Source organism: Narcine bancroftii, chromosome 2 (genome assembly GCF_036971445.1).
Source record: "Narcine bancroftii isolate sNarBan1 chromosome 2, sNarBan1.hap1, whole genome shotgun sequence".
NCBI classification, from domain to species: Eukaryota; Metazoa; Chordata; class Chondrichthyes; order Torpediniformes; family Narcinidae; genus Narcine; species Narcine bancroftii.
The window spans coordinates 70,605,196-70,632,398 of record NC_091470.1 but is presented as its reverse complement, the minus strand read 5'-3'; the positions used below and the strand labels follow the sequence as shown (position 1 = coordinate 70,632,398).

At 38.3% G+C, this 27,203-nt stretch overlaps 1 protein-coding gene and 1 non-coding gene across 2 annotated transcripts; both read left to right on the top strand.

Moving 5' to 3' along the window:
* Window positions 1-2,673: 2,673 nt before the first annotated feature.
* LOC138753713 (thioredoxin-related transmembrane protein 1-like) lies at window positions 2,674-21,505 on the top strand. The gene is made up of 8 exons (XM_069917049.1): window positions 2,674-2,904; window positions 3,271-3,386; window positions 6,413-6,458; window positions 7,706-7,834; window positions 9,926-9,971; window positions 14,461-14,562; window positions 14,764-14,833; window positions 15,505-21,505. The coding sequence occupies exons 1-8, from the start codon at window positions 2,708-2,710 to the stop codon at window positions 15,693-15,695; spliced, it is 897 nt and encodes a 298-aa protein (XP_069773150.1). The 5' UTR covers window positions 2,674-2,707; the 3' UTR covers window positions 15,696-21,505.
* A 1,272-nt stretch (window positions 21,506-22,777) lies between these two features.
* LOC138755956 (U6 spliceosomal RNA) lies at window positions 22,778-22,886 on the top strand. Its single transcript, XR_011352652.1, has one exon. It is a non-coding gene; the product is annotated as a U6 spliceosomal RNA (small nuclear RNA).
* Window positions 22,887-27,203: the final 4,317 nt, after the last annotated feature.

Here is a 27,203-nt window from a genome sequence, read left to right as displayed (position 1 = left end):
GATGGAGGTTTGTGGTCGACATTCTCCAACATATTTTATGTTTGGTTCCTAAATTTGTTTGAATAATGTACACTTGTCTTTCAGATTGTATGTAATTTTTTTCTAATGGAATACACTTGTTTATTTCTGTATACCACTGTTGTATTTTAAGGCTTGTTTCCATTTTCCAGGTTATAATACATATTTTTGCTACTGCTACCGCTATCATAATAAATTTTATTTGGGCTCTGTCTAATTTTAGTCTTAATTTTTTGTCTCTTATATTATTTAACAGAAAATTTTTTGGTATATTTTTTGTGATTTTGTTTAATATTAGGTTTAGATCTTCCCAGAAAGTTTTTACTTTTGAACATGCCCATATTGCATATAATGTTGATCTAGTCTCTTGTTTACAATGAAAGCATCTAAAGCTGTTGGGTAGCACTCTTTTAATTTCTGAGGGGTAATGTATAATCTATGATGCCAGTTATATTGTATCATACATAATCTAGTATTTATCATGTTCCTCATTGTTCCTATACACAACTTCTCCCATGTTTCATTCGTTAATCTCTATGTTTAAATCTTTTTCTCAACTTTGTTTCAGTTTATACTTTGTTTCATCCTCTTCCTTGTATTGCAATTTGATGTACATGTTGGTAAAAATTTTTAAAATTATCATTGTGTCTGTGATTAAATATTCGTAGTTGCTACTTTCTGGTAATCTCAAGCTTTTCCTTTTTATCTTTTAAATAAGTTTTCAATTGGTAATATGTAAACATTGTACCTTGAGTTATTCCATATTTATCTTTTAATTGCTCAAATGTTAATAAATTATTTCCCAAAAAGCAATCTTCTATTTTCTTGATTCCTTTTCTATCCCATTCCTTGAAAAATAAATGATCTATTGTAAAGGGGATTAATGGGTTTTGTGTCAATAACATTTTTGGCATTTGATCATTTATCTTTTTTTCTTCCAGGTGTATTCTTTTCCATAATTTAATTACGTGATGTAGTACTGGTAAATTGTTGTATTGCACCAATTTTTCATCCCATTTGTAAAGTATGTGTTCTGGGATATTTTCTCCCAATTTGTCTAATTCTATCTTAGACCAGTCCGGTTTTTCTCCTCTATGATAAAAATCTGATAAGTACCTTAACTGCGTTGCCCTGTAGTACTTTTTGAAGTTTGGTAGCTGTAACCCTCCTTGTTTGTAACTCCATGTTAATTTTTCTAGCGCTATTCTTGATTTCTTACCTTTCCATAAAAGTTTCCTTACTATTTTCTTCAGTTTTGTCTCGGATATTGGTAACATTTGGAATAGATATTGCCCTCATTCATCTTAATACAGTTTACTCTTCCTATTGAAGTTAACGGTAGTTCTTTCCAATTCTCGAAATCTCCCTGTGTGTTTTTTTTTAAATTAATGGTTAATAGTTTAATTTGTATAAATGTTTTAGGTTGTGAACTCTGTCCAATCCCCGCCGCCCCGACCCCTCGGACCAATCCCCGATGCACCTCTCCCTCCGTCCAATCCCCGATGCGCCTCTTCCTCCGTCCAATCCCCGATGCACCTCTCCCTCCGACCAATCCCCGATGCACCTCTCCCTCCGACCAATCCCCGATGCACCTCTCCCTCCGTCCAATCCCCGATGCACCTCTCCCTCCGACCAATCCCCGATGCACCTCTCCCTCCGACCAATCCCCGATGCACCTCTCCCTCCGTCCAATCCCCGATGCACCTCTCCCTCCGACCAATCCCCGATGCACCTCTCCCTCCGTCCAATCCCCGATGCACCTCTCCCTCCGACCAATCCCCGATGCACCTCTCCCTCCGACCAATCCCCGATGCACCTCTCCCTCCGACCAATCCCCGATGCACCTCTCCCTCCGACCAATCCCCGATGCACCTCTCCCTCCGTCCAATCCCCGATGCACCTCTCCCTCCGACCAATCCCCGATGCACCTCTCCCTCCGTCCAATCCCCGATGCACCTCTCTCTCCGTCCAATCCCCGATGCACCTCTCCCTCCGACCAATCCCCGATGCACCTCTCCCTCCGACCAATCCCCGATGCACCTCTCCCTCCGTCCAATCCCCGATGCACCTCTCTCTCCGTCCAATCCCCGATGCACCTCTCCCTCCGACCAATCCCCGATGCACCTCTCCCTCCGACCAATCCCCGATGCACCTCTCCCTCCGTCCAATCCCCGATGCACCTCTCCCTCCGACCAATCCCCGATGCACCTCTCCCTCCGTCCAATCCCCGATGCACCTCTCTCTCCGTCCAATCCCCGATGCACCTCTCCCTCCGACCAATCCCCGATGCACCTCTCCCTCCGTCCAATCCCCGATGCACCTCTCCCTCCGACCAATCCCCGATGCACCTCTCCCTCGGACCAATCCCCGATGCACCTCTCCCTCCGTCCAATCCCCGATGCACCTCTTCCTCCGTCCAATCCCCGATGCACCTCTCCCTCCGACCAATCCCCGATGCACCTCTCCCACCGACCAATCCCCGATGCACCTCTCCCTCGGACCAATCCCCGATGCACCTCTCCCTCCGACCAATCCCCGATGCACCTCTCCCTCCGACCAATCCCCGATGCACCTCTCCCGCCGACCCCTCACCCCTCACCCTCTGTCCAATCCCCGTGACCTGGTTATCCAATCTCCCTCGTGATCCCCCCGCCCAGTTGTGTTGAGTGTTCGCGAAGGCGTCCGTGACATGCGCAGCTGCGAGCAATCGGGGGGAAAAATGGCGGCGTTAGAAGTTGGGGCCTTTAGGCGGTGGATGCTCACGTTTACCGTGCTCGCTGTCTTGCGGTTAGTGCCGCTTCTGCAGGCTGAGAGGAGAAGTGTGGTCAAAGTCATTACTGACCACAACTGGAGGGAGATTCTGGAAGGCGAGTGGATGGTGGAGTTGTAAGTATTAAGGCTCCGTTACTCGTGCAGCGAGGCGGTGTCAAGACGCGGCCTTGGACCGCCTGTTATAGAGGATGTGTCTCGACCTGCGAAGAACTCGATGGCTGATATATCCAAGGAGATAAAAGCATAAGACTCTGGCATGTCAGGGTCAGGGTCGGGGCCAGGACCAGTGACAGGAGCGGTAGGGTCATTAAGTGACTGAGCAGCTCCGGCGTCACCTTGAAGTTATCACAACAGATATAAACTTTTGGAAAATTTGGGTGGAAGTTTATAAAATTAACATGATTTGCTAAGCAGCGTTTTTGAAATAAAAATATATATTACAGAAGATTGATAACGTGCAGTGTCTTGTAAAATCTCTAGCTATGCTCCCTGGTGTCCTGCCTGCCAGCAACTCCAGTCGGAATGGAATGCGTTTGCAGAATGGAGTGATGATCTGGATGTTAATGTTGCCAAAGTGGATGTAACTGAGCAGCCAGGTATCTTCTCTTTGATTTTTTTTCTTTGCAGAATTTTGCTGAGGGGAAAAATGCGTTCCTTCAGATTAAGCCTGTTTAGCAAAGCTGTTAATAAATTGGAAAGAGTGCAAACACAGAAATGCTGGAGGAACTCGACGGGCCTCACAGCTACTAAAGGAGATAAAGATTTGTAACCTACGTTCTGGACTTGAGCCCTTCATTTCTTGAAGAAGGCCCGAAATGTCGGTTATGGTGGCTGCAAGGCCTCCAGCATTTCTGTGTTTTCACTATAATCACAGTATCTGCAGATTTTAGGGATTCACATAAATTAGAAAGATTGTTTTTCAACTTTTGAGAGCAAAGTGTGTGTAGTTGTGATCGTGTTTGGGAGATGTGACTGAGGTGTTAGTGGGAACTGTATTTGTTTCTGGAGGTTGACAGAATTTGGTATTCTAGTGTACCTGTTAACAGTTACTATTGTAGTCCTTTGTTTAATTATTTTCAAGATCTGGAACCTTCCACTTTAAAATGCAGTGGTAAAATTGGACACAATGCTCCGATTGTAGTTGGCCACTGTTTTGAAAGGATATGGCTAAATTATTGTTGTATTAAAGCTCTCCTTAGTGACACTAAAGAGATTTGTCCACATATACTCTTGCATCTTTATTTGCACACCTGTCAGAATTGTCCCCTTGCATTCTATTGCCTCTTATTTTTCCCTCTCTTGTTGCTGCTTTTCTCTTCATTAAACTTCACCTACTACTTGCATGCTGTATTCAAGATTAATTTTTTTGTCATGTAACATTACACAAAGTTTTCTTCTGCCAGCCGTAAAGCAAAGATTCACCATGGGTATCGCCTGGTGCCCCTTGAAATACAAGAGAAAGAGAGGCAAAAGAAATACCCTTCAGAGTTGGGGTTTGGATTAGGCTCTAGCGTTTCTGCAGCTGCACAGACCCCGAGCACCAGATCCAAACCTCTGATAAGAATTCGAAGCCTTCAGCACCCAAGGCCCTTTGGGAGACCTTCTTGCCCTCTGCACCCTCTTGAATCCCAGCTCTAATAGCTGGTTCCCATCAGCCAGTCTCCAGTAGCTCGCACCCCAAGAAGGACCCCGAGCGCAAGTCGCCCACAGCCTATTTGTGTCATATTGAAGTCCTGTAGCATTCTTAATGTTTTGTGACATCAACATTTTTAAAAGTTGCTTCTGCACAAGAAAAGAATACTTGTAATGCTTATCAAGCAGTGATTCTTGTAGAAACCGTGGACAAGGGTTTGCAACTGTATACCTTTGTCCAGTACAAAAGTGACTACAGTTTCTTGCATCAAAGCCAATTAATTTTTAAAAATATTTTAAGATTTTAGAAAATACAGAATATATAACTCAATTAATATAATAATAATACATTGAATAAGGTTCAACATCTCAACGTCACATCATTTTAAAAGTATTAAATTTCTAATAAGGAGTAAACTAATCGACCAATATCAAAATAAATTATACAATCTGGGCATTTAAGTAATCCAAATTTCGACGAACATACTATGTCTATTTCTAAGAGTATAAGTTATCTTCTCATGGTGAATACAACTTTGTACTTCCATGTTACAATGATCAATGTGAAGTAGGGAATCAGGTTTCCATGTTATTGCTATACATTTTCTGGCTATTGACAATGCAATTTTAATAAATTTAGATTTACTTCTGGAGAAATTAACTTTTATAACTGCCAAATTCCCCGGAAGAAGAGTACATACATGACATCACATGCAACCATGAGATTCCTTTTTCCTGCGGGTGTGGCATAATTACTAAAAAATAAACTTCTCAGCATAAATATGTAAATAATCAAAAGAACTGTAAACCATTAATGAATATAAACATATTGTAATATGGGGAGAGCAAAGAGAATCAATAAAGTGCACAAGTAAGAGTCCTTAAATTAGTCCCTGATTGAGTTTGTTGTTGAAGAGTCTGATGGTAGAGGGGTAGCAGCTGTTGCTGAACCTGGTGGTGTGGGTCTTGTGGCACTTATACCTCTTTCCTGAATCTAGCAGCAAGAACAGAGTTTGTGCTGGGTAGTGTGGATTTTTGATAATTGCTGCTACCCTCTGACGGCAGTGTTACCTGTAAATGTACTCAATAATGGGGAGGGTTTTGCTTTGTAATGACCTGGTCTGTGTCCACACCTTTTGGAGGGCTTTACGCTCAGGGGTATTGGTGTTCCCATACCAGACCATAATGTAGCCGATCAGCACACTTTCCACCACACCTCTCTAGAAGTTTGCCAGGGTTTCTGATGTCGTACCAACTTTCTGCAAACTCCTGGGAAAGTAGAGGCGCTCATGTGTTTTCTTCACTATGTCATTGATATGTTGGGTCCAGGAAAGATCTTCCGAGATAGTGAACTTAAATGTGTTCACCCTCTCCACCAATGATCTACCTCTGGCTTTCCTGAAGTCAACAATCTGCTCCTTATTTTTGGTGACATGGAGTAAGGTTGTTATTGGTGCAACATTCAACCAAATTTTCAATCTCCATCCTGTATGTTGACTCATCCCCATGTTATATCAAGCAACTTTTGACAGTCCACATGCACAAAACCAACTGCATTGCTCTGCATGTTCTTCCTTTGACTGCGTGTGCTTCCTTGGGATGTGAAACCACCTTTTTAAAAATAAAGTAGATTTATAGGTGAATTGGCCTCTGTAAAACTGCCTCTAGTATGGTTACAGTCTGGAAGGAGTTGGTGGGAATGCGGGCAGAATTTTCAAACAAGGGATAGAGTAACAAGTGCTTCACTGTAGGTGTGGACCGGTTCCCGGTTCACAGTTCCCTGTGACTTATAAATTTTTGAAGGAATCTGTCATTTTGCCTTTTGAATTGTAAGCATTAGGGAAATCCTAGGTAAAGCCTGCTAAAAATTAGCAATGCTTTATCAGGAGATGAAGTTTAGTTGTATATTCAAAAGAATTAAACTGTGCCTACATTTGGTTTAAAAATTGCATTTTTGCTGACAAGTGTTTGTCTTCTTAAAAAAAAACAGGTCTGAGTGGACGATTCATTATTACAGCTCTCCCCACAATATATCAGTAAGTATCAGTAAATGTTATTCTTTTAACTAGGTTTAAAACTTGTTTGCTTGTTTTAAACATTTTTCCAAGTGTTAAGTGTTTTGATATATTGAATCTGAAGTGGAAATTCCTTTAAGCATTTCTTCCCTATATATGCTGACCTTGAAGACTTCAGAGATTTTCATCAATAGTTTTCCCTCAACTCAAAGTTAGGTCTGAACTCCAAGTGAATGAGGTGCTCAGTCACTGGGTGTATTCAAGAAAGTTGAATATGTATTTTGAATCAAGGCATCAAGTGTAATGGAGTTAATGCAAGATCACAAGATAAAGGATAGTGGTATTAATCTTGTATTCCTATTTCTTGTGCTTTGTCACAAGTGTGTCTAGTAGTTTAACAATATCAGAGCTTGCAAAGCAGATGTAGGAAGTCAATTGTAGATTGATTAAAGAATACTTGTACCATTAAGATATAATAAATATATTTTAAACTGTATTTGATATTTAACTCAATGGAGTAATAAACTTGGGCTAGAATATAAATTTTGTGCAGAAGCTTTATAGTACCCAGTGTTTTTCTGATTTCCTTTGCTTAATGAATCTTGTGTGAAAGACAAAATAATGAATATGTCAGTTTGGGGAACATATAAACGAAAGATGACACTCAACATCAATTGGATTGGATGGTCTCAAGAATCAAGTCGTTTCAGGAATGGAGCTCCAAGTTTGAGAGGTGCAAAGTCAAGTGAGGGAGTCCAATAGCTGTGAAGTTAACAATCAACATTTGTTTGTGACAGGAAGGACATTCCACTATATATCCCACCAGTCAGCAGTTTTAAAAAAAAATGACAAACTCCTAATTTATTCTGACCATTTACCTATTATGGCAAAACTAACCTAAAAGTTTCCATTGATTAACTAGTGGTGCTATGTTCTGGATCACCATCAATAATTTAAACTTTTTTTATAAAAAAGTTGTGCTATTTCACATTACAATTTGAGAATTTTTTTCAATTACAAGGCACTGTGCCCAGTTTTAATCAACTATTTAGTTCTTCCTTGCCTCCATTACATCACTTTTGCTTGGTAGGTTGAAATAAAAATTATTTTGCATTTTTTTGCATAATGAATATATTGCTTACAATTCGAAGGTTGTTTATTTATTGCTAATTTGAGAGAAATTTGTGATTTAGATAACTCAGAATTGTATTTATTTTGCAAAACCATAAAACTATCCATGTAGTGTATTGTGATGCTTTTTATTTCAGTTGTAAGGATGGAGAATTTAGAAAGTATCAAGGTCCAAGATTGAAGAATGACTTTATTGACTTCATAGATGGAAAGAAATGGGAAGCCATAGAACCAATGTATTCTTGGTTGCAGCCTTCCTCCTTTTTGTAAGTTTATGCATAATTTCATTACATAATTGTTTTGCTTTTTAACAGTGAAGTTGTATTTTTTTTCTTGCATTAATTGTCTTAATTTTCATTGTGAATTAGTTTATACAATAATAATTTAAGAATTTGACCTGAAGTTAAAACTTTTTATCTATTATCATCTGGTGTCATTGATTTTGAGACAACTTGTTTTCAATAGTTTATTTTCTTTCCTTAAACATGTAATGTTTCAGGAGTCATTAAAACACAGATTTGAAGGCCTACTTGGTTTTCCCCTTGCTTTTTGAGCCCATTAAAATTCATGATAAGAATTGTCAAATTGATTCTGAAAGTCTTTAAATGCTTAAAAGCACAAACTAGAAAATGATTTGTTTTGTCAGGTTATGAAATTAAGTAATGAAAATTGAAAGGGGAAATATAATTAACTTCAAAGTTTTGTTTTTTCTTTAATTATCCACTTTCAAACAAGTGGTTAATTATCAGCAAAAAGCATTGTCAAAGAAACCAGGAGGAGTTCATTGTAGAAAGATCAGGAGGTGGTATTTATTATTTAAGTGATAATAATGAACCCCAAGAAAAAGTATTACATTGGAGTAATAGGGAGAAGCTGTCTGGATTTCAGTACACTAAACAGCCTTTATATAAAAAAAGATACAAAGTTTGAATGTAATCTGAAGTAGTGGATATGATTCCGGTGGCCGCGATACAGGATAATGATAGCACTTGTCTTGAAAATAATGTGCTCTTAAGTCTGTGTTCTCTAAAATACTGCCATACTTTTGTGTTCACTCATTTATCAGATGGGGCATTCATTATTAAATGAAAGTAGGTGGGAGATGCCTTCTTCCAGAAGGTGTTCCATTTGAAATTTGACAACAATATTTGATTGAATCATTTTAGACTTTCAGAGCACAGAGAAGCCCTTGAATTGTTTTCAAATATTCGTCTAAAATCAATTTGTTGACTGACCATTTCATAAACATGTAACATAATAAATTCTGTTAATAAACAAGGCAGCAGTAGCGTAAGAGCATTTGCATGTAAGGAGATCTTTGATACTGTGACCGATTATGTTTTTGAAGGAGATAGATTGTGGGTGTGTGTAGGTCACAAATAAACACTTCACAAAACAGATCTTATTTAAAATGCAAGAGCTTTGCTCAAACCAGACACTCCAGGTCCAGGGCCTTTGTAAAGACAATAAAAATTGCTCTGCTAGAGGTTTTCATAAAGAGGTGCAAATAGAAGAACCCGACCTCAAAAGACTTCACAAGTAGGTGTTAATTGGACATTCTGTGGAGTAATGGATTATTGTTTTGAAAGCAACAGATGAGGGGGTTTGGGTCTGGTGCTACAGTTTGTCTTGTTGCAGTTTGCTCTTCTAAGAAGGTCATATGGTTTTGCAAGCAGAGAGAGGAGACCAAACAGGCTTTTTCTAAGAGAGAGAATCTGTTTCTCCATTGGTTTTTGGAGGCTGCAGCATTTTGAAGACCGTTTTGAAGACTGGCTGAGTTCCAGTTTCAGCCTGTTGCAAACCCTTGTGGTCCTTACAAGAGGAAATGGCTGGCTTGAGTGTTTAACCTGAAATAGGGGAAACAGAAGGAACTCTTTGGTGACCTGAAGAAAAGGTAATCATTTGGAAAACCCTGCCTTTGGCAAGACACTGAAGTGACTGATGGAAGTAAATCAGTTTGTGTCCAACAAGCAATGGATCTCTCTCTGAAACCAACAAGAACCTTCCCGATTACCTTTAAGTATCAGAACTTGGTGCAAATTCATAAATGTTAAATTCTGTGCACAATATAAGAATTGTCTGATACCAGTGAACTTGGAGGAGTGAGAAGTGACATTGGACTGTGAATCAAAGAACTTTTCTGAACTTGTACACATGTGCACTTAGAATTAGAAAGGGGGTTGTTAATAGTAATAAGTTAAAGTTTAATCCTGTTTTTATGTTTAAAAAAAATTAAAAATTACTTTTGATTAAGTAATCATTTGTCCTGGTGAGTTCTCATTGCTGCTGGGTTTTGGGGTCCTCTGGGCCCGTCACAATACTAAATGAGTATTATTGATGTTGCAATATCATTGCAGGATGACCAGCATGTCGGCTTTATTCCAGTTGTCTATGTGGATTCGTGTAAGTTATCAAATTCCATTTTTCAGTAATAATGGTGTAATGCTCTGTAATCTGTTGCTTATTTGGATCTTGCTTCTTTAAAGGGTGTTGAGTATTATGTGTATAATCAATGGGCAAAGTAACACTGTTGAGGAGTTTTAATTATTTTTTACATTATTTTAGTTTCAATAGAAATGTCAGATCAATTTAATTTGTAGCTTGAACTGCCATTAAATCATTCTAATAGGTGTTCGAAAACCAAGGTTTGTTGTTCGCATTTTAATTTTAATTTTGAATTGGTTGAGTTTTTGATTACTTGATTCTAGATGGATGAAACTGCTTGCATATAAATTAACTTTGCCCAGTAAAAAAAACTAGGCAACTGAGGATAAAAAATTAAGCTACAGTTAACTAGCATCGCTTTTCTACAGCTTCTGGTGCTTCAACCTTGCATACCAACAAGACTACATGGAAGATCACTTTCCATATAATATATATGTACTTTTTCTGTGGTGGTTTTTATTATTTCTGCTTTGTTACCAGTGAATACAATGGTCAATTTTCTACCATATTTTCTACTCCTTTTGAGTACAAAAGTCTAATATTCTGTTAATCTCTTTAGTTGCCCTTCCAATCTGCATATTAGCTTTGACTTTGAATTTTTTAAATTTCTCTGCAGTACATAGTCTTTGCCAGTTAGAAAGCGTTCTGATTTTTAATAGGTAGAAGTGAATGAACTTGTATTTCAATAGAACCAAAGAATTTTGCAGCACAAAAACTGGTCCCTTCGACCCTTTTTTCTGTTTTGAATCATTTACTTTGCCAACTTCCACTGACCTGCACCCATTCCATTAGCTCTCTGTACCTCTCCCATCCATGTATCTGTCCAAATTCTTCTTAAATGTTAAAATTTAGCCTGCATTCGCCACCACAACGGGCGAGTTTTTCCATTCTCATTGTGAAGATGTTTCCCTCACATTTCCCCCTAAATCTTCCTCTTTCACTCTTAACCCATGTCCTCTGGTTTGTATCCCACCCTCACTCAGTGGAAAAAGCCTATCTACATTTACTCTGTCTGTCCCCCTCTATCAAATCACTCTTCATTCTTCTATGCTCCAGGGAATAATGTCCTAACCTGTTTAACCTTTCCCTGTAATTCAGTTCCTGAAGTCTGGGCAACATCCTAGTAAATCTTCCCTGCATTCTTTCTATCTTTTTGATACCTTTCCTGTAGTTAGGTGACCAAAACTGCATGCAATACTCCAACTTTGGCCTCACCAGTGTCTGATATAGTTTACCATAGCATCCCAACTCCTATGCTCAATACTTTAATTTATGAAGGCCAATATGCCAAAAGCTCTCTTTACAAGCCTATCCACCTGTGATGCTACTTTCAGGGAATTATGTACCTATTTTCCCAGATCCTTCTGTTCTACTGCACTCCTCAGTGCCCGACCATTTTCTTGGTTTGTCCTTCTAAAATGCAGCACCTCGCTCTTGTCTGCATTGAATTCCATTTTTCAGCCTTTTCCCAATTGGTCCAGATCCCTCTGCAAGCTTTGAAAACCTTCTTCGCTGCCTCCAATCTGTAAACTTGCTGATCCAATTTAGCAAATTATCATATAGATTAATAATATAGTTGACATATAACAATGGTCCCAGCACTGATCCCTGAGGCACACCATTAGTCACAAGTCTCCAGTCTAAGAAGCCACGTTAAACATCACCAATCAATTTCTAGCTATCTAAATATAGTAATTATATATCCGATCTCTTAGAACACCTACCAATAATTTATCTGCTACTGATATCAGGCTCACTCGCCTATAATTTCCAGAGTTACTTTTAGAGCCTTTTTTAAACAACAACAACGTGAGGTATCCTTCAGCATCACACACATGGCTAAGGATATTTTAAATATTTCTGCTAGAGCTCCTGCAATTTGCATTAAAACAAGCTTGTCCTCCTCTTTAATCTGTATAGGATCCACAACCCTCGTTGCTTGTTTTCCCACGACTCTCTTCCAATTTCCTGAGCAAGTACTGAACCAGATCCCCAATATCCTTCGAAAATCAAGTTTCTCTATGCCTGGTAACCTTGCCTTTAATCCTGACAGGAACATACAAACTCTGTACTCTCAAAATGTCACCTTTGTAGATCCCTCACTTACTTTGCACATCCTTGCCTGAAAATTACTTGCCACATTCCACGCATTCTAGATAATTTCTCATTTCATCAACATTTTCCTTTCTCCAATTTAGAATCTCATTTTGAGTCCCAGAACTATCCTTCTCTATAATTAACTTGAAATAGATGGTATTGTGATCACTGCACTCAAAATGTTCCCCTACACGTACCTCTGTTGCCTGTCCTGTCTAATTCCCTAATAGGAGATTTAGAGATTTATTATTGCACTCTCTCTAGTTGATACCGCTATATATTGATTTAGAAAAATGTTCCTGAATACATTTGACAAACTCCAAGCTATCCAGCCCCCTTACAGTATGGGAGTCCCAGTCAATATATTGAAAATTAAAATCTCCTACTATCATAACCTTGTGTTTCCTGCAGCTGTCTGCTATCTCTACAGGTTTACTTCTCCAATTCTTGTTGACTATTGGGCAGTCTATAATAAAACCCCATGAGTGTGGTCATACCTTTCGTGTTTCTAAGCTCCACTCATACAGGATCAGTAGATAAACCTTCTGGTCTGTCCTGCCTCAGCATAGCTGTGATATTTCCCTGAAGAGCAATGGCACTCCTCCCCTTTTCGTCCACAACCCCCCCCCCCCCCCACACAATTCTATTGTATCTAAAGCAACAGAACCCCAGAACATTGAGTTAGTAGTCCTGCCCCTCCTGCAATCAAGTTTCACTAATGACCACAATGTCTTAATTCCACGAGCCACTCCACGCTCTAAGATCGTCTGCCTTTCATACAATACTCCTTGCATTGAAATAGATGCACCTGAGAACATTTCCACCACGTTCAACCTGTTGACATCTAACGTTGCATGCAGTTTTCACGTCTTTTCCATCTTCTACTCCTCTATCTGCTTTGCACTCTGGTTCCAATCCCCCTGCAAATTTAGTTGAAACCCACTGGAGCAGCACTAGTCCCCATCCAGTTAGGATGCAAACCATCCTGTTGGAAGAGAGCCTTCCCTCCTGCACCATGTCTTTAGCCATGTGTTCAGCTGCATTATCCTCTGCGTTCTAACCTCAAACAGATGGCATGGATAATAATCCTGAGATCATAACCCTGGAGGTCCTGCCCTTCAAATCAGTGCATAGCTCCCTAAACTCTCCTTGCAGGACCTCCTTACCCTTCCTACCAATGTCATTGATCCTTGTATGGACCACGATATCTGGCTGCTCACCTTCCCTCCTGAGAATCTTATGAACTCGATCTGAGATATCTTGAACCCTGATACCAGGGAGACAACATACCATGTGGGATACTCGATCTCTTCCACAGAACCTCCTATCTCGTCTCCTAACTATGGAATCCCCTATCATAACAGCTCATCTCTTCTCCTCCATTCCCTTCTTAGTTACAGGACCAGACTCCAGCTGCAGCTGGATGCACTTCTTGCAAATGAAGTTGTCAGGGATGCTGCTGTCTTCCCTGACAGCCCATATTCTTCTATCTTGGCTGCCATTCCCATTGTTTATGACTGGAGAAAACAAAATGGCATCTAAAATAAGTAGATGTCTAATACTTGTAAGTTGGTACGTCACTCTTTAACCCACTCAGTGTGTCCATGTTCCTGTAACATTACTTTCATCTTACCTCTTACTGAACATTCCTAATTTAATGTTTTGTGCAAATTGGGTTGAAATTTTTTTGATGCATATTTTTGATTTAGTGAAAAGTTGAGAACCCAGTACAAATCTCTGGAGAGCATAAGAAAGCATTCTAGTTATCTGTAGTTTCACTTTTGACTGTAGTTGTCTATAATGTCCCACTTGGGTATATTTTTATTTCTTTGCAAAGGAGGAAAAACCCAACACCCAACCCCAACCAACCAATTTACCGCTGCAACCGTGTCTGCCTGTCCCGCATCGGACTTGTCAGCCACAAACGAGCCTGCAGCTGACGTGGACTTTTTACCCCCTCCATAAATCTTCGTCCGCGAAGCCAAGCCAAAGAAAGAAAGATGTCCCATTAACCAGCCCTTGAGGTTTCATTTGAAATGATGGGAAAGAGTAGATGTGTGTTTTCGGAACAATGTTTTGATGAACTCCCTGGTATTTGGAAAAGATTATATGTTGTTTCTAACACCCATTTGTTATTTCAGAATCTGCTTGGGGGTACCTCAAAAATAGTGCTTTTGCACATGCAATTTAGTCTCAAGTAGGATAATTTATTGAGTTGTGCTATGTTTTTCTTATTGTTTTGAATCTAATTTCAAATAAAGTATGTGTATGTTTCCAGTTCCTGATTTCATTATCTTCTTGGTGGATTATGGCTGTATCTGAATTGTATTTAAATTGTTTGTTTTTCCAGCATTGCCATAATTACTTCACTGAAGATGTTGGCATACCTGTTTGGGGATCATATAGCATTTTTGCTTTGGTGACTCTGTTTTCTGGTCTTGTGCTTGGATTGGTAAGGTTTCTAAAGATAGCTTTTATAGATTAATTTATGACAAAGTTTTTTTTTTAACCACATTGTTAATTGGAGTTATGCAAGTGTCTGCATTGTAAATGAAACATTATTTAAAAATTACATTAAATTAGTTCATCAAAATACAAAAATAATGTTTCCTTTAGATTGAATTTAATTCAAATAATTATCTGTTTGTTTCAGATCCTGGTTTTTGTGGCAGACTATGTATTACCATCCCGACGCTATAGACATCAGCCTCATTGCTCTCAAGGTGAGTCCATCTACTTTCTTCTAAGAACGTTCACAATATCTGCAGGCTTCAAGTACAGGTTTTTGAAAATTCACCTAAGTAAAGGAAGTTTTCACAAATGATTACTTTTCAGATACTATTGTTTATGGGTTCATTCTAATGGTGTATAAGATTCTCTAATGTTAGATGATTTATCTTGAGCTAATGTGTTCATCCCTAGCAGTTTAAGGCCCTTTGCCCTCTATTTTCTGTCATTTGTGTTCATTTTCTCGTAGGCTTTTGCCCTCCGATCTTGACATCAACCCCTTGTTTTTCTGCTTTCCTGTTGGAATTTTTATTGGAACAAGTACACAGGTGGTTACTGTACATTCTCTGAAAGCCTATTGCTGCTTCATTTGCAACAGCATTGACCATTAACTCCTTCTCACCACATCTGCTGTGGCAGGGGCAGACCATCCTTTATGTCCACTTACTATTAAATCTACCAATAGGGTTGAATGGTGCCATCTTGGACCTTTCTCAGAGCTTTCCTGACAAGCTAAACATTTTATGATCTTGACATGACTTGTATGACCAGTTTTAAGTTTATAATAAGAATGTAATTTGTTTTAAGAAATTTTCATGGTAATTTAATGAAATAAATGGTGTACTGTGGTGTTTTTTTTAATTTCTTAAAAATTAAATGTTGCCAGAAATCAAGTTATCGAAGCCTGGACAGTTTCAGGACGATGATGATGAAGAAAATGAAGATGATCTGTCTTCTCAAGCAAGGAAGAGCAGTAAAATATTTGAGAAGTATCTGGTGAAAAACAATGGGGATCATTTACTGGACACTGTGAGACAACGTAATTTGGAATACACCAGCAGAACGGATGATACCTGATTCTAGGACAGAATGAAGTAATTGGTGACTAACGCTATGATCCTTCCCAAAGGCATTGAACTGTTTAGTAATGTATTGATGGGAGAAGATTACTATACATTGAAGGTCACCAATATTGGGTAGCACTGTTGTACTCAATTTACTTTTGTTCTTGTGGGCTTTAAAGTTATGAAGCTTTTATATTGAACCGTTAAGTCTTCCAAATTTCCAGTTATATGATGAAAAATGTCAAAGCGTATTTTGTCCTGTTTTAATGGAAGATTTGAAGTGTACATTTATTTAAAAAATATTTGGTAACCGTGGCCCAAGTTCTGAAAGTTCCATTCTTCTAAACCAGTGGTTTTCAAACTTTCTCTTTCTACTCTCATATCACTTTAAATAATCCCTATGCCATAGGTGCTCTGTGATTAGTGAGGGATTGCTTAAGATGGGATGTGAATGGGAAGGAAAGGTTGAGAACCGCTGCTCTAGACCCAATTGTTACTGAAATATTTTGCTTGAGAAAATTTGTCATTGGTCCATTTCCTTTGGAGTGATGAATCTGTGCACATAACGAGTCAATGAGGTACGATTAAAACAGTGGTTTTCAAAGTTTTTCTTTTTACTCACATCCCACTTTAAGTAATCCCTTACTAATCATAGAGCACCTATGGCATAGAAAAAGTTTGAAAACCACTGTTCTAAACTTTGCAAAATATTAATTTGAAAATAATACATGTGAATATAACAACTAATTTTCTGCAGCCAATTACAGCAAAATTGTGTATGCTGTAGAAAATTATATATTTTAGTTGCCACTTGGATTGATCTTTATTTCTATAGGAAAACCAGTGTTTTCTTTTAATTGAGATATTTCTCAACACATTTACAAATTCGGCTTAAGATGAATACAAAATTCTCTTTCCATTTGTCTTGCATCTAGGTTTCCTTTTTCTGCTCATTTGTCTTTGCTGCATCAGAATTTGTCTCCTGAACCAAAGTATGACATTATTTAAGTCTTTACCACAATGTTAATGTTTGGATAGCATATTAAACCAAAGTAATTCATTTGTAAGGATATCAACTCTTAAATGTAGTAAAGCAGGCTGATCTAGTCATGATATTATAATCTAGCAATTGAATGAAATTAATCATTACTGGTTTAAATTCCATTTTTCTGTTTGCTTTTTTTCTACTGTTTTGAGGTGGCAGGAGTTTTTACATTTGGCTTAATTTGTTTTTAAAAAATTTATGTTGAGATGCATAGGTCAATGTCATCTTTGTTGTGCTGTTACTTGCTGGAAGTCATGATGATGGTGGACATTGGTTATATTACCCTCTTGGAAATCTCATTACTACCCTGGGGTTCCTATGGATTTGGAACAGTTTACTCTTTGCCAGTATTTGGGATCAGTTGTGATTAATGGCCACAAGTTTTTGGAAGACTGAAAGTTTGTACTGAACACTTCATGGGTAAAATGAGAGATTTTTTATTCTGTAACAAATTCAGCCATTTTATCAGAATGAAAGGAATATATAAAAACCAAATGTTTCTCCTTTAAGTACCTCAAATACTTCTCGTTGGAACATTTAATAGTTGTAAAACAAAACTTGCGATTTAAGGGGGATGTAGATTTTCATTTAATAGTGAGGATTTATTTTGTAATAAGAGAAATTAGTTTACAGTATTACGAAAATATTTTCAGTACAGGTAGCATCACCTCTTGAAATCTCCCATTTTAACTTTGTTGTATTTAATTTTGGTTTAAATCTTTCAACTGTACCATAAAAATCCTGCTTGTAAGTAAAAGTTAGTGCTTTGTAGATCAGGCTTTAAATGCAAAAGTAATATTGCCAGTTTTCTGGACTTTGCACATGTACATGAAAGTGAATTTTATTACTGAATTTTACACTGAAACTTTGCTTTTGTATGCCTGTACTTATGGCCATGTCAGTTGAGTTTAGCTGCCAAAGATGTATACAAACCATTTTTTTTCTTAGTATGTAACTGGAATAACCAATTCTAATGTCTACTGATGACCAAGTTTGAGAACATAACCAGCCACATCATGGGTTTCCAGTATTTCTGGCTCATTTTAAGTGGAAGGGGGAACTGATGTTTAAAAAGGGAATGTGAAAGTTTTTGCCCTAGCAAAATTGAACATTGTGGACATCAAACACAAAAGATAATGTTTAATTGACTTGCTTTTTTTCTCTAGAGCTGTTTGTGTGGCAATTGTCACAAATTCATATAGTTACTTCTTCCAATAAATTGTTTTGCCTTGCTCTTTTCAAATTTGATTTGAAAACATTGTAAAACCTTAAATTTAGACCACAAATAAACTTGTAGATATTACATTTAATTAGCCTGCCCAATTACTCCTCCCTCTACCCTCAGTGAGATGGAGATTCAGAATTCTGATAGTTACATTACTCACTGCAATAGTTGCTGTACTGAAATACTTTGGCCATGAAGGAACCTAATTTAATTAACAAAGTAAACAGGATAAATCTTAAGTTTAAGTAAAAACAGATCCACAAATGCACAACTTTTACTGCAATGACAGCCAATTCATTCATGTGCTTTACTGTATTGCTTCTGCAGCTTAAAATCCAATAGCAGTATGAGAACAGCAATTTGCCCACTGTTTTATGATGGGAAATATGAACTCTATCTTTAGAATCCACTGAATATTTAACTTTATCAGTTATGCCTAAGGATCCTTCTTCCTTGGAGAGAACTGACGTTTCCAGCATGAATTATGGATCAGCACGTGGGTAATGTGAGAAATGGATGAATGTTCTTTGAGCACCTTACAGGTTACCTTTCTTGATGTTTTAAATTGCTGAAGAGCTATTAAACACATTTGGAAGCAAGCTGTGAGAGAGAAATGAAGTAAGAGCAGGAAAGGAATGGAAGAGAATCATGTAGAAATAAGTAAAATAGCAAAGCTGAATCATTCCAGGAGCATGAGAAGAGAATGAGTCAAGAGTATCTCCAGTTGAAAATCGAATTGAAATTTAATGAATACATTTAATATTAAACTCAGAGGGCTGCAATATCTCTAGTGGTAAGAGGGATGGTGTTTCTCTAGTTCTTGTGGAATGAAGCATGGTGGTGTCAGAAGTTACACAAGGAACTGGGCAGGATTTTTAATTTGAGGGCTGAAATTAGTTGTTTGAAAAGTGGGAATCTCATTTCCCAAAGTTACTGACCAGATCTCGGATATTATGTGTATATATTTAAAAAAAAATGTTGAGATGCAAGTAAATGACTCATTAATTACTTGTTAATAAGAATTAAGTTAACACTTGTTCCATTGTGCAAATCTTATTTTTTTTTAATAACTGCTTGGTAATGTATTGCATATAAGAACAATGTGCCGATATTTCTCTAGATGGCACTGGAGTATTGCATTATCAAACTGTATACAACATAAAATCAGTAAGAAATTCTCATTACAAATGTAATGAATTTAACATGGTTCTAAATAGCATATATATTTAATAAATAATTTGAATTTTCATATTACTTTTCAGAACTGCTTTGATTGCAAATTAGATGAATCTTTCTATTCTGTGCTAGTTCTTTACTAAAGTTTTGTATTTTGTAAATAATATTTTCAGTTCCAATTGTGTTATGTAATTAGAAACTACAGCAAATTTAGCATGGATAAAGGTTTGTGGAATGTTGAATATTGGATTCCTGACTTTACCCCTAAGCTGTGGAATGGTCGTACTGCAATCCAAATGTTCTTCTAATATCCTTTTCATCAGTGTGAAGCAAATTATTTGCACACTTTTTATGTTGAAAGTGCTATTGATGATGGTTATAAACAAGGTCAATTGATGTCATTTGAGCTATTGAGAAATAAATATGGTAATACTCATTTTTTTTTATTTTCAACTGAAAGGATATTTAAGGGAAAAGTTAGGTCCAAAGATGCAGTTATCCTCCTGTAGTGAGGTGGAAACTTATTAGGAGAAAAAATACTAAGAAATTTACTTCTGCAATGTATCTTTTTTGCAAACAGTAACTGTTAAACAGGGAGTGCATAAATCTAAACTGAAATGGGAGTTAGATTTGAATATTACAATTGATAAGCAAAGATGGACAGATCTCTGTTGAGATTGTTTGACAAATACTATTAATGTAAGATGTAGATTAGTTCAATATAATTTTTACATCTGTTGTATTTGATGGCATAAACATTGAATAGAATGAAATTAGATTTGTTAGATCAATGTTTTAGGTATGGTGAAGAGATGGATACTTTCTTGCATTCAACTTAGTCATGGGCCAAGGCAAGACCTTTTTGGGTGGATTTAGGGAATTTTATAGAACAAGTTACAGGCAATGTATTTCCACTAAACCCAGATTTATTCCTATTGGGGAATATAGAAGGAACAAGACCTAATTTATTAAAATAGCATTAGCAGTAGCAAGGAAATATCTTGTAGTGACTTGGAAATTGAATTTACATTTAGGTATGGGAAGATGGAATGCAGAAATTCAAAGTTGTGTCCCTTTAGAGAAAATCATATATTTTGAGAAATAAATTGGGATTTTATTTTTGCGAATTTAGAGCCAGTATATTGCAAATTTTAGGTATAAATAAAGACCTGTGCCAACATTCTTCCCTAAATTGATCATATAAACTTTGAAGTCCACTGTGTTGGGAAGTGATTCTCTGAGCAATCCATTATACTATCTTTCTTGTTTTATGTTACTTTTTTTTATTTCTATATATTATTTGGGGGAGGGAAGGAAGGGGAGGGGTTATAACCATCATGTAATTAATGAAATGTTCTTTACACAAACAATAAGTTTTTAAATTTTTGGTTTATTAATTTACATGTATGGATTTTTTAAAAATAAAATATTTTTTTTTAAAAAGAAAGTGCTTGTGTGGCACTGATTTATGTGTAATTTGGCTGGGATGGAATAACTTGCCCTCGAGAGTTACAGTTAGTTCTTTCAGGGAGAGTAAAGCAGAAAACAAAGTTTTGCTTTTCTTAAGCCCTGTTGCATACTCTGCCTCTCAGAATTAGTGGCTCGCCACTCAAACTAAGCAAGATGATTTGGAATCTGATTCACATTGATACCAAGACTTAAAAATTCTACACTTCTACTTCTAATCAATCTTCCCACCCTGCACTCGTCCACCTGCTAAAATCTTAAAATATTTTTGTGTAAGCTTCAGATTCCTATGCTATCCTTGCCTTCTAAAGATCATCTGAAACTGTCCACCCATTTCACACCATCCTATTCAAATTCTACTACTTGGCCTGCAGGGCAAAAATGCCAATTTCTTGTCCACCAAATCTTAAAGATTTTGTGATTCTTGTGATTTGGTCCAAATCACTCCCTCATCAATGATGTAAACTATTGAAGCCTCACAAAACTCAATCTGCATTCCTCTCCGCATCCCCATTGATGGTGGTGCTTGAGTTTGGATTTGAAATTCCTTTCTCAGATTACTTCCTTCTACTTTAGTTCCACCCTTAGAATCTACTTTGCAGGTCATCTCTCAATGTTGCTGGTTTGGCTCGATATTTGTCTAGTTAGTTTCAATGTGAAGCTGTCATTTTTGCCTTTTGCGTATGCACTGAATTTCCACAGTGAGCTACTGGCTATTGGTACATATGGAAATTGCTGTTACATGTAAAATGTACTTGAAAAGCTGACCTACAGACCTAGTGCTGAAATATGGAATGGGGCTGGGTAGCTCTTTATTTCACAACCATTTGCCATAATGAATGAAATGGAGATATTTTGTGTATATTACTACAGAAATGTACCTGTTCTTAAAATAAATGTTTCAAATGAAGCTAAGCTTATGCTTTCATTTTAATTGTTATTTGATGTAATATTGTATTCCAAAAGCTGAGCTGTATTTGGGTTTATCAGTATGATGGAGCAGAATCAATAGGCTGAATGGCACGCTTCTGCTTCTAAAGATCTTAGAAACCAACATCAATTGAGGAGAAATTAGGAAATAGTTATAATACTCTGGGGAAAAAAAATTTTAAATGATGCAATGCCACTGCTATTCCTGATGTCTTGTCATAATCCCATCATATTCTGGATCTAGAAATGCCCAGTTTGTCCTTTTACCGACAGTTGTAATTTCTACCAATCTTGGTCTGAACATCTAAATGATAAATATTTCCAGGTGTAATTTAAACAAAAATCATTTTATACTTCCAGGATTTGATCTTATAACCTAAAGTCCTGTTTGATGTTTCTCTAGCATGTTAGTCCATGTATTTTTGACCAACTTTAGCCTTCTGTGTATAAATCCATTTAACTCTATTTTCTTAGTTCTTGTGGACCTTGAATGAAACATGCTGATGTCAGAAGTCGCAGATATTTCCCTAAGTTACTGCACTAGAACTTGGATATGATGTGAATATAAAAATAAGTTGATGTGCAAATAATGACTAATTAATTCTAGCTGATGTTTCTTCCACCAAATATAGTCTTTTGTGTATAAATCCATTTAACTTAAAGTAAAATACAAGCATAACTTTATAAATATAAGTAGTATATCCGATTTATTTAATGTGTCATTAGTAAGAGCTGCTAAGTAAATTTAATGGCAATTCTAAGGTTTCTTGTTCTCTTGCGTGGAACACATCAAGTACATTTTGAAATCTTTTTCTGTATCAAATTATCATGGACTAATACCTAGTGTCACCGAAAATGTCCTCCCAGAATCACAGTGTGGCTTTCGCGCAAACCGAGGAACTACTGACATGGTCTTTGCCCTCAGACAGGTCCAAGAAAAGTGCAGAGAACAAAACAAAGGACTCTACATCACCTTTGTTGACCTCACCAAAGCCTTCAACACCGTGAGCAGGAAAGGGCTTTGGCAAATACTAGAGCGCCTCGAATGCCCCCCCCCCCCCAAGTTCCTCAACATGGTTATCCAACTGCACGAAAACCAACAAGGTCGGGTCAGATACAGCAATGAGCTCTCCGAACCCTTCTCCATTGACAACGGCGTGAAGCAAGGCTGTGTCCTCGCACCAACCCTCTTTACTTCTTCAGCATGATGCTGAAACAAGCCATGAAACACCTCAACAATGAAGATGCTGTTGTGCTCGCTTCGGCAGCACATATACTAAAAAATTGGAACGATACAGAGAAGATTAGCATAGCCCCTGCGCAAGGATGACACGCAAATTTGTGAAGCGTTCCATATTTTTTAAAAAAGATGCTGTTTACATCCGGTACTGCACGGATGGCAGTCTCTTCAATCTGAGGCACCTGAAAGTTCACACCAAGACACAAGAGCAACTTGTTCATGAACTACTCTTTGCAGACGATGCTGCTTTAGTTGCCCATTCAGAGCCAGCTCTCCAGTGCATGACGTTCTGTTTTGCGGAAACTGCCAAAATGTTTGTCCTGGAAGTCAGCCTGAAGAAAACTGAGGTCCTCCATCAGCCAGCTCCCCACCATGACTACCAGCCCCCCCACATCTCCGTCGGGCACACAGAACTCAAAACAGTCAACCAGTTTACCTACCTCAGCTGCACCATTTCGTCTGATGCAAGGATCGACAAAGAGATAGACGACAGACTCGCCAAGGCAAATAGCGCCTTTGAAAGATGACACAAAAGAGTCTGGAAAAACAACCACCTGAAGAAACACACAAAGATCAGCATGTACAGAGCTGTTGTCATACCCACTCTCCTGTTCGGCTCCAAATCATGGGTCCTCTACTGGCGTCACCTATGGCTCCTAGAACGCTTCCATCAGCGCTGTCTCTGCTCCATCCTCAACATTCATTGGAGTGACTTCATCACCAACATCGAAGTACTCGAGCTGGCAGAGTCCGCAAGCATTGAATCCACGCTGCTGAAGACCCAACTGCGCTGGTGGGTCACGTCTCCAGAATGGAGGACCATCACCTTCCCAAGATCGTGTTATATGGCGAGCTCTCCATTGGCCACCGAGACAGAGGTGCACCGAAGAAGAGGTACAAGGACTGCTTAAAGAAATCTCTTGGTGCCTGCCACATTGACCACCGCCAGTGGGCTGATATCACCTCCAACCGTGCCTCACAGTTCGGAGGGCAGCAACCTCCTTTGAAGAAGACCGCAGAGCCCACCTCACTGACAAAAGACAAAGGAGCAAAAACCCAATACCCAACCCCAACTAACCAATTTTCCCTTGCAACCGCTGCAATCATGCCTGCCTGTCCCGCATCGGACTTGTCAGTCACCAACGAGCCTGCAGCAGACGTGGGCATACCCCTCCATAAATCTTCGTCCGCGAAGCCAAGCCAAAGAAAGAATATCCAATTTATTTAATGTGTCATCTGCTTTCTTACAAAGCATTAGCTGATAAATTTCTTTCTGGTTCTGTTGATTAGGTGGTATATGTGCAAAGAAAAATGTAACGCATTCTGCTACATGAGAAGAAAGTACATCTCCAGAATTTTCGGACTCAAATTAGTACTAATTGAGAGGATGTCTGAGAAACAGAAACATACCTGAGCAGGCACATAGATCAGCACAAACTGTCAAGTTAATAGGTTCATTTGCAATAACACTTGGGAAAGTTTTTCATTACTGCAGTTATTTTGTAGTGTGTGGTGATTGCTGTTAATACAGTACTGATTTTTTTTTTCTGTTGGAAAAAAAAGTTACTACCTTAAAGATGCTATCTCAACAATGGGAAAAATAAGCATGGAAAATGCTGTAAAAGACTGTCATTTTCACAAAGAATTTGAATCGATTTTGCTGTATTCAAAAAGCTTTTATACTTGTCAAATGTTTGGATGGATTTAGTCCTCAACAATGATCTTGAGTGAGCTCTTGTATGTAATTTGAAGTGGCAGGTGTTACCTTTCAGGCAGTTTGACATTGACTACAAATGTCATGCTTCTGCAATATCTTCCCTAGTCAATAATACTTGGGAAATTATGCAGGCACGTAGACCAAGGTCTTCAGGTTAGTGAGTAAGAATTTTGACTGCATACTTAAAAGAAAGATTTGACAGAACAAATATGTTTGTCAAAACAAGGTAACTGAATGCATATTAACAGTCAGTCTGAAAATTGAGTAAATTCTTTTGGTTCTAATCTAAATTGTTTTTTTTTGTTGTTTTGGTTCTGAATTTGGCATTTAGTACAAAATAATTTTATTGCTTAAAATGGTCCTTGTTGCTGATAACTAGTGAAGGACACGTACTTTTGGATTTTGTTAAAATGGTAAATGAAATGTCCCAATAATAATGCATCTTTTCAGAATTTTGGGCACACTTTAGTTTTGAAAGGCAGGAGCTTGTTTTGTTCACAATTTTGGATATGTTTAGAACATTTCTCATTCATTAAAATGGTCTCATATAATTTATAAAGGATATTTAAATGCATCTGGAGGTGGAAGATAACCTAATGCAGTTTACCACAGATGTTTGTCAATGCAAGTGAAGTGATGCTGAGTGACAAGTGACTGCATCAGTGACACATCTGAAATGGTTATTTTTCTTGGGGCAGATGTCATTACCATCAGCTGTTAAGATTATCCATGCAAGGCTGCATGTGTTGATTCAAAGACAGAAGAGTCACCTCCAGACAGCAAGTCAACATGTGCACGGTGCTTCACGGGGACTAGGATGTTCACATCTCATTGGTGACTTAATTTTATGTTAATGTAGAGATTCAGCAGGGTAACAGGCCCTTCTGGCTTGCGTATCCCTGCCACCCAATTATTCCCATGTGGCCAATCAACCTATCGCCCCCATATATTGGAAAGTGATAGGAAACCCACAATCATAAGTAGAATATGCAAACTCATTCTTTAGTATTTAAAATAATTTCTGTGAGGATCTCCACTCTTTGGGTGCTAGCAATGGTGTGCAGATTATCCTAACTTGTGAGATCATAACTACTGCATGACGGGTTTCTCACTCTCAGGAGAGTTTATTCCAGGTACCATCTGCTAACAGATGTTTAAGGGCGAAAATGCAGAAGTAATGTGGAGGAAGTTTAGGGGCCACTTGTATAGGGTTTAGGATAGGCTTGACTCACTGGGACAAGGAAACGATGGTAGGAAAAGGGAACCATGGCTGATGAAACAGGTCAGGCAACTAGTCAAGAGAAGGAAGCATACATTAGATATAAGAAGCAGGAAACAGCAAGGGCTCATGAGAAGTATATGGTAGCCAGGACGGAGCTTGAGAAAGAACTTGAGAGCTCAAAGGGGACATGAGAAGGCCTTGGCATGTAGGATTAAGGGTAGAACCCCAAGGGATTCTGTGTGTGTGTGTGAACAACAGAATAATGTTGAGAATGAAGCTGGGGTTGCGAAAGGATAAAGGAGGAAACTTGCCTGGAGGCAGAGGAGGTATGGCAGGTCCTAAATGAATACTTTGTGTCAGTATTCACAAGAGAAAAAGGACCTTGATTGCAGTGAGGTTGAAATTGAACAGGCCTGTGTGCTGGACAATGTGGAGATTAAAGAAGTGGAAGAGTCTTCAAAACATCAAGATTGAAAAGTCCCAGGGCCAGACACAATATAGTCCAGGCTACTGTGGGAAGTGAGGGAAGAGGTAGCTAGAGCAGTGGCTATGATCTTTGAGTCTTTGGCCACAGGGGAGGTGCTGTAGGATTGGAGAATGGTGAATGTCTTGTTTAACAAGTTATAAGGAAAATCCTGGGAATTTTTAGACTGGAGAGTCTTGTGTCAGTGATGTGCAAACTAATGGAGAGTATTCTTAAGGATAGGATCTATGAGCCTTTGGAGAAGTACAGTCTACTCAAAGCATGGCTTTGTGAAAGGAGAGTAGTGCCTCACGAGTCTAATTGAGTTTTTTGAGGAGTTATCAAAATAAATTGATGTGTAGGAAGTAGATGTGGTCTACGTGGATCTTAGCGAGGCAATTGGCAAGGTCTCATGAGAGACTCATCCAGAAAGTCAGGAGGCATGGGATCAGTGGAACCTTGGTTGTGTGGATTAAAACAAATTGGCTTGTATGGAGAAAGCAAAGAGTAGTAGTGGAAGGAAAGTATTCTGTCTGGAGGTATGTGACTTGTGGAGAGCTGCAAAGATCTGTTCTGGGACCCTGCTCTTTGTGATTTTTATGAATGACTTGGATGAAGAGGCAGAAGGATGGGCCAGTAAGTTTGTGGATGACATGAAGGTTGGAGGAGTTGCGGAGGAGCTAAATGTTGTTGAAGGTTACAAGATGATATAGACAGGATGCAGAGTTGGGCAGAAATTTGGCAGATTGAGTTCAATTTGGATAAGTGAGAGATGATGCATTTTGGAAGGACAAACCAGAAGGCTAAGTACAGTAACAAGAGTGTGGATGAACATAGTGACATTGGTTCAAATCCATACATTCCTCAAGGTCACTGCACAGGTTGATAGGATAGCTAAGAAGGCTTATGGGATGCTGGGCTTTATTAGTAGGGGGATCGAATTCAGGAGTAGGGAGGTCATGTCACAACTCTACAACTTAGAGCACACTTAGAGCATTGTGTTCTGTTCTGGTCACCTCATTATAGGAAGGATGTG

Bases quoted from the DNA above. Each gene is read 5' to 3' on its own strand.
- LOC138753713 (XM_069917049.1), top strand. From the start codon at position 2,708: ATGCGCAGCTGCGAGCAATCGGGGGGAAAAATGGCGGCGTTAGAAGTT. The intron at 6,459-7,705 runs GTAAGTATCAGT...TTTTTATTTCAG, and splicing joins GCTCTCCCCACAATATATCA to TTGTAAGGATGGAGAATTTA. The intron at 14,563-14,763 runs GTAAGGTTTCTA...TGTTTGTTTCAG, and splicing joins CTGGTCTTGTGCTTGGATTG to ATCCTGGTTTTTGTGGCAGA.